The 14,389-nt window shown below is 49.5% G+C and overlaps 1 protein-coding gene across 1 annotated transcript; it reads left to right on the top strand.

Annotated features, from left to right (window-relative positions):
* Positions 1 to 9,031: 9,031 nt before the first annotated feature.
* LOC131260714 (centrosomal and chromosomal factor-like) lies at positions 9,032 to 13,471 on the top strand. The gene has a single exon (XM_058262510.1). The coding sequence runs from the start codon at positions 10,643 to 10,645 to the stop codon at positions 12,785 to 12,787; it is 2,145 nt and encodes a 714-aa protein (XP_058118493.1). The 5' UTR covers positions 9,032 to 10,642; the 3' UTR covers positions 12,788 to 13,471.
* Positions 13,472 to 14,389: the final 918 nt, after the last annotated feature.

The following is a 14,389-nucleotide window of genomic DNA, read 5'->3' as shown; positions in this document are numbered from 1 at the left end:
AGTGATTTTAATGAATGTGCTTGTTCGGTTCGTTCGACTCGTTTCATTATTGCTTCATTTTGCTGCTGATGACGACACCAGACAGCGAGGAACCGGAGCCCCGGGATGGGGGCAGAGGGAGGCAGAAGGGGCCGAAGAAAGGGGTTGAAAAATGGGCACAATCCTTTCCCAATCCGCCTAGCGCCTAGTTGCCGCTCCCTCTCGGGGGAGCCATTTTGTTGCCGAAGGATACCAATCCCCTTATAAATGGGCACGGAAATGAGAATGGATCTAAGACTTGCACGCGCTCCGGCATCTGGAAATGCCATCCCCCGGGGGGTCGTGGCCGCTTGCAGAGACGTTCCATCAAGATCCGTCCCTAAAACCACTTGGGAGGACAATCATAGCATATTGTGCGTCGTCGCTTTGGTACAAGTATTTCTGTGAAGTATTTATTTTACGACGCATCGCTTGAAAGGAGGAAGTACAACAACATTCTTCCTCCGGATTTCTGGTTTGAGAGAAACTTTTCCATTCCCGTACGGTGCTTGATATTTATTTTAAACGAAATAGTTTCAGCCTTACACGCATTTTTCAAAACATTCCCTCCCGTTTGGGGTGACTAAGGCCCTTGCCAAAGGTAATCCATCAATCTTCAACATATGATCAACGGAAAATTAGAGAACGTTCTTTGCCGCGTCCGGCCGGGGTACATTCTGTTTCGCACTCGCAATCGTCCCTCACGAAGCATAATCCTTTCCCTACCTCCCCGGGCCCGGGAATTCATTCAATGCCATCCGAGACGGCAAAGAACCATAGGCCGGCCCAGCCTTCCGTCGACGCCTACATTCCATAGCCCGGCTTGAGATGGTAAGCCGATGGTACCATGGTGATCGCAATCCATGGGAAACCATGGCCCAGCACATTCTACGGAAACCACTCCGCAGGGCCGTCCTGTAATATTAATTCTAATAACGATAATAGAAAATATGAAACGAGGGAAAGGATGAGGTAAAGGGCCTCACACAGAAAGCAAAAAAAAAAAGATAAAAACAACCGTCCAAAACCTCTACCCATGATTAATCCGGCTCAAGTGAACACCGGCCGGGGACAGGGTGGAAGGGTGGAAAAAATTCTATCCTTTTTTTTGCGAAAAGGGTTAATTACCCTCGAAAAGTATAAATAGTAGTAATGATAGCCCGAGCCCCGACCGATAGACGCGCCAAAACCATTCATTAGCAAATGGGGAAAATTTAAAGGAAAAAAGAGAAATGAAATAAAACCCAAGGGCGAAATGGTGGGCCGGCGGGAAGAAAAAAAAAGGGCAGGGAATTTTAAATTTCTGTGACCCACGAGCGAGCCACTTCGGTGAAACGAAAGCTTTGAAAGATTAATGAAACAGACCACTAGACAGGGCTGGCGCGTTTCGTTAGCGCGAGGTCGCCGTTTTCGACGATAAATTATGCTTATTATGGATCAAACAGTAGGTTTTTTTTTGTGCTTTCGTTAAGTCCTCCGAACGCAACTGCAGTTTTATGATACACGGAGAAAGTATATTTTATTCATAAAGACGTCTTGTGGAAGGAACAGATGTTGGCTTACGAACGGTTGAAATTTGTGATAATATTTTACTAGTTTAATTGGAATTTTAACATCTCATTAAAAGAAAGATACATCGGCACCAAATTTGCGCTAAGAGAAAATAAGGAAAATGTAGGAAACTTTAAGCTTGTTAATGCCAAGCACACAAGACTTTTCTAGAGAATCTTGAACACAATTTCTTCCTCAACGATCGTCACCATTTCGCCCGTCACTGAACGATGGCTGCCGCCCCTTAATGGCCCTCCTTAGAACCTACCATTTTTGGGCTCAAAACTTGTCTTGTCATTAGCCTTTTCCGGCCTTTCGGCGCCCGCCTTTGCCCGCGCCAAAACAAAAAAAAAGGGGAGCATTCGAGTGGTATGTGTAATGTAATTGTACTGTAATTACCGTTCTAATTATCCTTCCCAAACCGCGTCGTTGCCTTCGAGAGCGGGGTTTTCCCTCCGCCATACGGTTCCGTATGGTAACGTTCCTACCATCCTCCCCGTTTCCATTTTTCCTACCCCCCCGGTCCGCGGTGTCCTTCGAGCGGGGAGACTTTATCGGGGGGCCGCTCATCATCGGTTTGCAGGAAGTGGAAAATATGATTTGCGGAAATTGTAGGGTGCAGCGGAACGTTTCTTTCGCGTTCCCATTCGGCCGCGAAGATTGCAGATCTCGGCCACGGCTCACAGACAAAAACACACACACACACACACACAGTCATGGCGCAGTCTATCGATGCTTAATTGCTTCGCCATGCGTTTGCGGTTTCGCTTTTCGTTTCGTTAGGGGCTTTTCCTGTTGTGTGTGCTTTGTTTCTCTAGACCCCGTCTGTTCCTGTTTGTTATTTCGCGTACCCTCCTGCGATGCAGGCTTGCTGGCATTATCAAACAGTAAATGTTCGCCCGTCTCGGAGGAATTTCGGTCCGAAATGTTTTGGCCCCCTTCCGATCCGCGCCAAGTGTCAGTTGAATCGAAACGCCAAATTAAACCGTGGAACATGTAAGACACGAAACATGCCGCCTTGCGATTCGGCTCCACCATCCTTGGAGGCTTGTCTTATGCCGTTCGCCCCATCCGCTCTTATGCTGTGCGCTGCGTGCAGCCGCGTTGTTCACTGTCGTGGTAGGTTTCCCTTTACCTTCGCTCGCCGCCAACCACTTCCCTTTTACTCTCCCGTTGGTTAATGATTATGAGTTATTAAATTTTAATTACCCTCACACGGCGGGGAAGCTAGAATGCGACGCGAATGCTCGCCCCGTATCGTTAATTATCGTTTTGTGACGAAGATTCATCAGCCGGTGCGGATGAGCAAACGTGGCGTGGTATTTAAATGGCATGAATGTGGGCATCGTCGGCCGGCCGGCCGGAAAGCCTGAGTCACAAGAAAGTATGTGTGCCAATTTCGGGTGCGGTTGGGGGGGTTTGGGTGGATTTTCGGGGCCCTCGTAGCGTATGTTTTCCATGTTTTCTTTTTTTTTTTTTGCGCCACGGACCATGTCGAACGCGATGTCGGATTTCTGGTTGACGTGCGGTACAAATTACTGCGCGCGGTTGCACTAAATTGCACTATAAAAACATAAACGCAGTAAACAACAAATATAATTGAACAAACAGCCAGCCACAACCTTGCAATTGCGATTGTATCCATTTCGAGCGTGTTTCTGCTAGGAAATCGAAACCGGAGCGGAGGAACGTTGAACTGCATCCAGCCGACACGTTGTTTGCAAAAAAAACACTAACCGTGTTTTAATTGGGCAAATAATAAACACATTTTATTATGCTACGGTTTACCTTTGCTTGTAGCAAAACATTAAATGAGGAGTAATGTTGTATGCTTTGAAGCAAAGTATGTCTACATCTAATTTATTAAATAGCCAGTATTATGTTTGTTGTGACCGATTAATAACACCACCTTATTTTATGTACAATGTAACCTACATAAAGATGAGCTCAAAAAACATGTAGTTCGATTACTGATCATTTATTTCGAACAAACGTGTTTTATTTATCAAAATCAAATAAAGAATGTAAATGTAAGTGAATCGTTGTTTTACATTTGAGTTGGGTGTTATACATTTGAGCTTATTTTTCCTTTTGTCAGTCAGTTGAAAATGTTCCTATAGATACCAACTTTTCTTTGTTCAACTGATCTACGATAAAGAAGATCCTTTTGTTATCCAAACCCATCTGATCAAGGCGATCAAACCGACACAAAGATAAAACACTCTCTAAGTACAGCGTAACATTTTCCTCGAACAACCAATCTCAATCAAATGGAAGTGGTTTAAATTATCTAACATCATAAATCAACAACACTACCTGCCCGTTTGGTACCCCTATAAAACAACCATCGAATGGCAGGAACTATCCAACGTACTGGGGGAAAAAAAAAACCCGGGGCGAAACATCGTGGGGCCTTCAAATCTCTGCCGGTCAGAATAGATCCGTCGTCCGATTGGTGCCGAACAACACTTCAATCAAACCCTTTCAGCGGGCTGCGGTGGCTGCCATAAAACTTCAAGCTACATTACGTCTCCCGCTCGTTAGTGGCAATTAAACGGAAAACCCCGCCGTCGCGACGTGCGTACGGCCTGCGACGCGTCAATTGAAATTCAAATCGCATCCATTTGGAAAATTAAGGTCACCTTAAAGTGACTTTCTAATAACTAGCAAGAGGTAGAAAGGGGCGTTGGGAGGGTAGAGCGGTAAGGAAAAACCTGTCAATCGCTCCGGCAATCCATGCGGTGGTTAATGTTCCAAAACATTACTACTTCGGGTGGGTTTATTTATTTTTTGTTTCCATTTTGCGCTGACTTTGTAGACGCGACGAAAGGTGTTCGCATGAGACAGGGCACTTTTTTTTGTTGGTTTCCTTCAACTCCACCAAAGGGCGAAGGTGTTAAGGAAGGGTTAGATAAAACAAACCCCCCCCACCAACTCCCCGAACGGCAGGGGATGGACCAAAAGGTGCCTGCTCCAGCAACATCACCCTCCCCTGGTACAAGAGTAAAGCGCTCTTGTTTGGTGTTTCTCGTTCATATCGCTGACAGTTTTCCGTTGGCACGGCGAAAACACATTTCCACCGAATGCAGCCTGGCGTGCGGGAAAAACATTGCGGATGAGCGAAGCAAGTAAAGCAAAAAAAAGAGGGAAAAATATACACACAAAACTGGCAACGAAACAAACCATCAACAGCAGCAGCAGCAGCCCCAAAGCATCTCGAGAGGGCTGTCTGAATGCGCAATATACATAAATATCGCATTTAGAGCCCTCATGCTACATACATATTACATTATTTTTATTTCGCCCCAGCATTGCAGGCCCGGCCTCCCGGGTCGCCGGCGAGAGTCGTTTGGATGGCCCTGAACTGCCACCATGGTCGCGCGGAAAACAACATCCACAACAGCCGCCCTAGCAGCAGCTGATGCACGACAATGCCAACAACGACGACGTCGACGACGACGATGGGGGTTGGAGGCGATCCGGTGGTCCGAAGAAAACGCACTCACGGTGGCAGCACGGCGTTGGCATGGCGCATTGGCGGGTAAGGCAAGGAATAAATTGTAATACATTGTTCATAAATAACTTCGGCACACTGGAGAAAAGCCAAACAAACGCGCCCGAAAGCCGAGATGGTGGCGAGGGAAAAAGGCACAAGGGAAGGGAGGCACAGATACTGTCGACATCGACATCAAACCCGCTCGCCCACTTTACGGCCGGCAAAGCAGCGCCGAAAAAAAACAAAACAAATTATTATTCTCCCAGCTGGGGGGGGAGGTAAAGCGGGCCGAGATTTTCCTCGATCGTTTTCTTTCTCCCTCCCCCCACCTCGCTTTGCGTTGTTTTCATCGCTTCCTTTTTGACTGATCGGTTGATCTTCGAACTTCTTCTCGCCGCGCTGGGTGTGTGTGTATGTGTTCATCGGACCGCGAAAGGGAATTCAATCCGGGGCTGGAAGGATTATAATAAAGCAGCAACGAAAGAAAAGAAGCAACCTGAACAGCCTGAACCGCTCCGAGGGCTCAGATGGTCGGGGATTGCAGGATTGAAAGATGATTTAATTAAAATAATTGAAAGATTTATTCAAACGGAGATGATTCGACCGGCCCATCATGGGAAGGGGGGGTTCCACCATTTATTGCCAGGCAGAGTTTTCGGAATCGAACGCCGACGAACGGCGAATCATAAAACGCCTAAGAACGTCGAACACTAGACGTCGAGCTTTTTTTTCGGAACAGCTTTGCCGAACAATCGATTCCACGCTTCTCAACCATGCCGGGGTTGGGTTGGGGTTCCTTCTTTCTTTTTTTTTTTTATTTTTGCCTTGCCCCGTTTCGTTCACCTTTTCCGCGGCCACGCTCGGTTTCGCTGCGGTTCGGGATTAATTATCCTTTCCGATTGTGTCCGTGGGTTGTTAAGGAAGCTCACCACGGCGTTGCACCGTTCGCCTGCAATGGCGTGCCGTGGACTCGTTAGTTTCGATGAATGAGACGATTTTATCCATCTATCCATCAGGGCCCCGGGAAGATGATGATGACGACGGCGATGATGATGGCGGTGGTCGGATGATGGTGGTAATGAAGCATTCAGTTTTATGATCGCATTCGCCTGATGGCTGGTGTTCCTTTTCTTTCCCTCTTGCTTTTTTTTCCACTAACGAAACGACCGATAAGATCGTCCTGGGAGGGGGGGGGGGGGGGGGGGACGAAAAAAGATACATTGTCACATCACGTCGCGGGAAAGGTTTCCACGTGGGATTTGAAGATTTATTGGGCTTGGAATGGAATAATTATTCGGAATGTAACTACGCGAAATAAAATACAACACGAGCTGGCATGATTTAAGATACGGTTTCGTCACGCTGAATTTTAAGGAGCATGCGTTCGGGAACGTGTGTTTTGTGCGGAGAATTGGCTGAGGTCTTAAGCATGTTTTATTCAAACTGCGTCTTATTTGATAGCCCGATAACATCGCTTCGTTGTGTTCTTTGCATCTGCGTTTTCCAACACGTTTTTATCCTATTATCTAACGCGACATCAAACCCATCCTCATCCAGTTTCTAGAAACATTACTGCTTTTGACGATTATGAACTCTTTCTTGTATAAGCCTCATTCCAGCATTAAATTACTCAATAATTTTTGGCTAGCTGTCAAAGGGAAACATTCCCAAATTGGATGAAAGAAATGGCCCCATATGTTGCCATAATAAGGTTGGAGCACTTCCAACGTGCCGACACAAACGACTCACTAAATGGTGATGATTATGCCGTCTTTCAGTTCCCCCCGCCCAGCTTCTAGCATAGCATTACTACGCAAATCATAACTACACACACACACACACACACATGCCAAAAAGGCACTCTCTTTTCCTTTCATATTGCGCACGTACAATAGCGCGGCCATTTGTAGCTCATTGTCTATTAGTGACTGCTTGCCGCTTGGAGCGGGCGCCAAAAGGAGGCGGAGTTTTTTTCTCTCTCTCTCTCCTCATTTCTTTTTTGTCTCATCGTTCCATTCTGCATCGTTGCCAGCGCCTGCCTCGATTGCGGTTGTTGTTGCAGAAATGGATGGAAAGCCATTTATTAGACGGCGATTGATGGAAAAACTGGTCGGGCTGGGAAAGGCACGGACCGGGTCGGGAGAACGCGATGACTAGCGCCTAATGTGGCTTCGCGCTGAATCATTAATCTTTCGGGGGGGGAGAACGAGCCATGGAGCCGCTTTCTTCCTGGCCTGGCCTGGAATTGTTCGATCGAGCATAAATCGGTCGGAAGTTGGGTTCTTTGTTTCGGGGACGGTCGAGCTAAAGATAGTTTCAATCGTCCATGATAAGTTTATAATAAAATTGCGTGAAGAAAATTCATTTCTATATCGTCCGCAAAACTTTACCTCTTCTGCACCAACGGTGACAAAAAAGTCGATCGAAAGACAAATGTGCGGTATTGAGAACTTACGGACAGTAATCCCCGATCACCGGTCAACACAACCCTCGTGGAAAAGTTAGACGAGAGGAGAAATGAAAAAAAGGGAGGCAGGAAAAATCCATCCCACCCGTAAGCCGTTGGATGGCGGTTAAGATTAAGTATTTAAAGGCCCCCATCGACCACAAACCGAATCCGGTGGACCTCCCGCATGCGACCTCCACCCAAGAGCTCGGTTCTCCCGTCACTCGGTCCCACTCCCCTCCATCAGCCCGATTCTACCCCCGTTCAACCCGTGAGGAAAAGAAAAACGCCGGTACGCGATTACCTGCGATTTTTACCTCCCCCTTTCCCTGCTCCATCGTGACCGGTTTAGCAGCGGGTTCACACGGAAGGGAGGGCCGGCAGGTGGGGGGTGCCTTTTGTGACGAAGACAAGGTAACGACGGAATCGGCGAAGAAAGATGACGACATTACGGGAGGAGATTATGTGAACTGCGAGCGGCGACGGTGGACGCTGTAGGGCGTGGAAGGAGGGTGGTTGGATGAAAGTAAACCCGTTACAGGCGGGGTGTAGCCGGGGAGGGACGAGCCGTGGACGGACAAATGGTGAAGATGACACTTTTATGAGATCTGCCCAGTCGGTGGAGTGGATAGAGGAGAAAAATATAATAAAACACGTGCGATAGAAAGCGAGCGACGAGCTAAAGGAGAGAGGGAGAGATGAACACAATCTAGGTATGCTTGCTCACTTCCACTCCTATGCATTTACGTTGTCATACAACCACAGCACCAGCTAAGCAGAAACATAAACATAGAGGACAACAATGTATGGGTGTGCATAGTTATGCTGTATCAAATACATTATGGGAACTAATCGTCAGGGAAGAAATACTGCAGTCATGCTATTGAGCGTTTCGTAATTTTTCATTAACTCTATGAAATGTTTATAGATTTTTTTTGAATTTTTCTATGTTCAAATATTAATAATTAATGCCTGTATTCGATCGTGTTGCAAAATATGCTAGCAAAATTTTCATACAAATTTTCTTTCCCTTTACTACTCCAGCATCGTTTTGAGGTTGCCTAACCCTGACTGCTGCCTGTGGATGTGTTGGTAAAGCATAACCACCCCCGGTGAGAGTGTAGTTGTCTAGTCCATTCTCTCCGTTGGTTGGTTGGAGAACAAGGATTTAAACAACCGTTCGCCCGTGTGTGTGTGCCACCCTTAACGATCGCATCATATGGTGCCGCATCGTGTACCTGCGCGAGAAAAGGAAAGGTGCAATCAGCTGGAAACAAACACACGAGGAACCGGTCGCCATTGCGATCGCACACCAGCGTGCGGGATTCCCATCTTTACGCGCCGCTACGTCATCTGCGGCCGCGTAAACGGTGTGGAATGAGAGAACACCGTCATTGGTCGCGGCGCTAGTGTGCGTACTGGGGGCTGGTGTTGGTGTTCGGTTTCTCCGAAACGGTCGCCCGACGGCGTGCGCTGCAGACGAGCGTCGAGCACGATGCTCAGTCGAGGCTTAACGCCCGAAGAAGCAAGATACCCTTCCAAGGAAGGACCGCGAAACAGTACGTCGAAGCAAGGCGTTCTACAGAAGCAAACGTTCAAGTGAATGAGAGAAGGAGACAGAGATAGCGAGTGTAAGAAAGAGGAAGAGTGTGTGTATAGTAGAAGGTACACACGCATTGTGAAGAAGACAAGTGAGTGCAAGGATATCGTAACCGTGGAGGAAAAGGAAGGAGCATCCGTGTGAAGAGTGTTCCGAACAGCCAGGAGTAACAATATCAGCAAGAAACGGAGTGTTAGAGCGAGAGAAAAAGGAAAGAGCGAGTGCGCGCGCGTTATTGCTTAGAGAAGGCAATTGGTGTGAGCAACCTCCATTGGGAAGCGAGTCGCTGCAGTGTGCACACAAGAGAGGAAACATAGATAGAAGGAGCAAAGCAGAGCAGTGGCTGTGTGCAAGCGCATGTGATAAAAGTACGCGAGTGTGTATGTGCCTGGCAAAGCAAAAGGAGCCATCCTTTCGTCCCGACGAAAGATCGGCAGAGGTGTGAGGGGTGTGTGAAGTGACAAAAATCAATAGTCCTTCGTTGGTCCTTCGAGCCGGAGCTAAAGTGGTTGGAGTACACAATACAGCAACGACAACAAAAAAGAATCAAGTCGCAAGCAAAAAAAGGAATACCAGCAGCGTGTGTACGGGTTTTTGTGATACCACCGATATCCGGGGGTCCAGCGAAAACAACTCGCTGCGGCATCGTGTCAACGTAGGGTTGGAGCAGAAAGCAAAGAGAAGTGTGTGCGAAGTGTCAAAATCAGGTCAGCAGACGCGCACGTCGAGTGGATTTCGTAGCTCCGTCTACTGCGGACCGTGTTACGCTACGCCATCGTGTTGTGTCCGATCTTCTACAACGCCATCCACCGCTAACAGCTGCCCGTAACACAGTTGCCAACAGTTTTGCCAACAGTGTCATTTTGTGTGGTTTATTTTTCTACAACGGAAGAGAAGAAGTGCTCACCGAAATACCAAGTTAGACCGTGATTTGTTGTAACAACCCCAAAAATTTCTAACCCACTGCCGGCAACACAATTCACAACAGCAGCAGCAAATCGCAGTGTGCACAGTGGAACAGCAACCAAAGTGTGATAGCAAACAGGAGGAGGAAAGTTTAAAAAGGATACCTGTCCAACTGCAAAACCCCGTCGGCAATCGGTCTGCGGATCTTCGAGAAGACTGAACAGTCTGACATCAAGCACGAGCAAGGCTGCCCATCATTCCGACGGAAGGCTCAACGTCGTCGCATCCTTGGATTACTCAAAGTTCCTTGTGGCAACGCGTGCGGAAGTGTGTGCGGTTGTGTGTTTCGAAACGAGAATTTCGAGCTGTGTGCTTCAGCTAATCCTTGCTCCCCGACGGTAAAGGTTACGACACATTTTCGCCGAGTGGGAAGTGAGTGGAAGGAAGAGGAGTGCAAGCAAAAGAAAAGAAATACAAAATCGGTGCCAAATGAAGTAGCAACAGTGACGACCGCAGCAGGAGTGTGAAGTGACAGCTCGCACGGCAACAGTAGGCTGTGGTCTCGTGTGTGGGTTTGTGTTTCGTGCGTGAAAAAAGGCGTGAGTCAAGGGCAAAAGTCGTCAGGATGGCGATGGCAGCGTGCTACCCGACCTACGACCACATGACCGGCGGCAGCACCAACGTCGGCTCGGTGCAGCAGCTCCAGCAGCAACAGCAGAGCCCAGTGGCGGCCACTAGTCAGCTGCACCATCTCTCGTCGAGGCTGTCGGCGGCTGCAGCGGCAGCAGCCGTGGCCGCCGCCGCCTCGTCGAGCCGCTCGGTGCCGAAGGATTTCAGTATACCGCTGCACGTGGACTGCAGCGTGGAGTACGAGCTGCCAAACCAGGCCAAACCGCCGGTCGGGGCGCGGGTGGAGCCGCTGCTGATGATCCATCCGTGCTACTTCCGCAAGATGGAAAGTCAGCGGCGCAGCCCGTTCGTCAACAACATGCCAAATTCGTCCCGCAGCTCCGGTTCGTCGATGGCGGCTAAGAATGCCGCCGGAGTCAGCAGCAGCGGCAGCAGCAGCAGTGCAGGGAACGGTACCAACAGCTCGGCCAACAGCAGTAGCGCCAGTGGCACCGACTCGTCGCTGGTGAACGGTGGTTGCTCGACGGCTGCGGGCAGCCGGCGGAACTCGTCCGCCCTCAAGTCGTCGTCCTCCACAGCCGCCAGTAGTCAGTTCCTTCAGCTGCACCTGGATGACTACGTCCAGCGGCAGATGCATCGCTCGACAGCGGCCACCAGTCAGCAACAGCAGCAACAGCAGCAGCAACACTATGCTGCTGTCAGCAACACTGCCGGTGGCCATATGCAGCAGCAGCAGCAACAGCATCTCCATCAGCAGCAACACCTCAGTCGCCACCAGGGCCAACAACACCACCACCATCAGTCACAACAACACCTTACCAGTCAGTCGGCGAGTCAGTACAACCTCACCAGCCAGTCCCAGTCACAGCAGCAGCAGCAGCAGCAACAGTCCGCGGCCAACACCGACTGGAACCGGTACCATATGGGTTCGTCGGACTGTGCCGGCGCCACCGGGGCGGGTGTTGGTGGTGGTGTGGTTGTCCGCAACGGTGGCACCGGCTACCCCGGCAGCAAGGTGGCCACCGGCTACTCGACGGCCAGCAGCAACGCCGTCAGCAGTAGCAACAAATCCAAAAGTGTCACTAGCGCGTCGATGAAGCGCAACGCAAGTAATACGGGTATGAGTCAGCATCAGCTGCAACAGCAGCAGCAGCAGCAACAGCATCAGCAGCAGCAGCAGCAGCAGCAGCAGCTTCAGCAACAACAGCAGCACCACCTTATGCCGGCCAGCTGCGCCGTGTACAATAGCACCGCCAACGGTGTCAGCAGTGGCCTGGTGGAGGGTGGCGGCGCAGGCGGAGGCCCCCGGGGCTGGGGCGACATCGAGAAGACTTCAATGGCGGCGGCAGTGCCCCGCGATTTCCAGGCCGGGCCCGAGTCGCTCCCACTGAAGGCGGGCGTGATGGCCGCGGCCAACCTGCCGCCCCTGTCCTACCAGCGGGGCAGCGGGGGCAAGCGGGACGCGATGCTGTCCGGCGCCGGCGGCTGTGCTGTGTACAGTAGTAATAGTAACCGAGGCACCAACAGCAACACTAGCACTAGTAATAGTAATAATAGCAGTAGCAGCACGAGCGTCGTCAACACGGACCTCAGCCTGTGGGAGGCGGCGGCGACCGGTGCCAGCTCGCAGGACAAGAGCTCGATGGCCGCCGCCATCCCCCGGGACTACCACGCGGCCGGTCCGGAGCATCTGGCGGCCTGCAACAAGCTGGCGGCCGCTCGCCAGCAGCAACAGCAGTACCAACAGCAGCAACACCACCACCATCAGCAACATCACTCACAGCAGCAGCAGCAACAACAACAACATCGCCAGCAGTTGCAACACAATCAGCAACAGCAGCAGCAGCAGCAACATCATCACCAGCAGCAGCAGCAGCATCTGCACCATCAGCAGCAGCAGCAGCAACAGCAACAGCAGCAACATCACCACAACCATCAGGTTGCGGTGGCGGCTGCAGCGGCAGCGGCAGCGGCGGCGGCGGCGGCCGAAGCCTCCGAGAAGCTGCTGTTCGCGGCCAAATACCGCCAGCACCAGCGGGCCTCGCACCGGCTGCATCCGTACATGATGAGCTCCAGCTTCACGCCGCTCATGACGGCGGCCTTCCCGCCCATGCAGCAGGTGTCCTGCTACAACGTGTGATTCTAAAGCGGCCAACTCACGGGGCGACCTGCTGCGGACCCGGTGGACGACGGTGGCGGTGGTGGTGATGGTGTGCCGTCCCGGACGACAAAGGACGAGACGCAGGAGGTAGTGTGCGAAATGGATATATAAAATAGACAGCAACTTTTTTGTTGCAAATTTAAATGTGATAGTAGTTTTTACTCCCAATTAAACTTCAGCTAAAAGATGGAAAAAAAAGGATAACCCAAATCGAAGACTATGATGCAAGCGAGCGAGGGAATCGGTGGGAGGGAGGGAACGTATGTAGAAGAAGAAAAAACATGAGGGAAAAGAGAAAACGAAGAAAACATCCGGACGTTCTTTCGGCATTAGGCGAAGGTAGTAGGCAAATAAAACGAATAAAACAAAAACAAACCAACGGGACTTTTCGTTGCTAGGTGGAAAATGCAAAAGAAATTCTGCCGTGTCCGACGTAGTGAGTGTTTGGCTTTAATGGAACGATAGTACGGGATATAATATACATATATCTATATACATATTACAACAACAACACAACAACAACAACAACAACATCAACAAAAAAAAACTATCTAGCCTCAATATCTTGATTTTTCACATTACCTTCAGAGGAAAGCGCATATGCAATGCAAAAAACCTAGTGATGAATGAAAGGAAAGGGGAAGGCGTGGCATAGCAGGAAAATGCATACCTAGAACGAGTAGAAAAGTTGACCGAGAAACATATAAAAGTAAATAAATTCAGTCGTGGAATGACAAAATTACATTTAGACCAACCACTGTTTAGCTATGTTAGTAATCCAATTGACAATTAATCTATCTATGTTCCAAAGAAAGGCGCAATCGCGCAACACGACTGCATAATGATGGGGGCTGGGGCGACGGAGCAAACCCCGGGGCTGTACGCCATGCCGAGACCGGAAATGGGCACCCCCGGAGGTCGTCACTAATCATGTTGGACGTCGCTGGACGTATCGACCGAACCGAAACGGTGGCCATACTTCACTCGGTGGTGTCTTCTTTCGCTGGTTTTGCTCCGTCTTGTTGCGCGTTGTGGCAAACGTAGTTTTGTTGTTGCCCTGTTTAGTTGTGCGTGGGTTCTCGTTCGTTTATTCTTTCTGTATTCTTGTGCATGTGGGTCTTGTATACTGTATGTGGAGTGTGTTGTGTTTATCCTTTCGGGCGTGTTTGAGCTCGTTCTCGTTTTCTTCAACTGCAAAGCGCCGCTCTTCTATCGCATGAGATTTCAGCCCATACTATCTAGTATCGTCGCCATTTGCTGCTGGAACATGTTCCATTCCTTCCAGTTGCATAGATCTGATAGACGTTATGCCTATTATTCACATACACTGTGATGATTGAATCGTCAAAAATGCCAGTGTTTCATGTTCGTTTCGACTAAACGCATAGAGGTGTACCTATTTATTATTATACTCTTTCGTTTACCTTTACTCTTTTATTATCTTTATTACGTTGTTTTGTTATGCCCGTTATGTTTTGCGTATCCTTCACTCCCTCAATGCTAGCGGGTTTGAGGCAACTATCTCCTTTTCTGATCATCTTTTTATTTACCTAAACTATCCTTCTGTGTATCACTCTGTGC

This window comes from Anopheles coustani, chromosome 3 (genome assembly GCF_943734705.1).
Source record: "Anopheles coustani chromosome 3, idAnoCousDA_361_x.2, whole genome shotgun sequence".
In the NCBI taxonomy this organism is placed as follows: Eukaryota; Metazoa; Arthropoda; class Insecta; order Diptera; family Culicidae; genus Anopheles; species Anopheles coustani.
Note: the sequence above shows the minus strand (reverse complement) of the source record. Positions and strands in the feature narration are given on the sequence as shown.

What these genes read in the sequence shown, in the direction of transcription:
- LOC131260714 (XM_058262510.1), top strand. Translation starts at nt 10,643, where the DNA reads ATGGCGATGGCAGCGTGCTACCCGACCTACGACCACATGACCGGCGGC.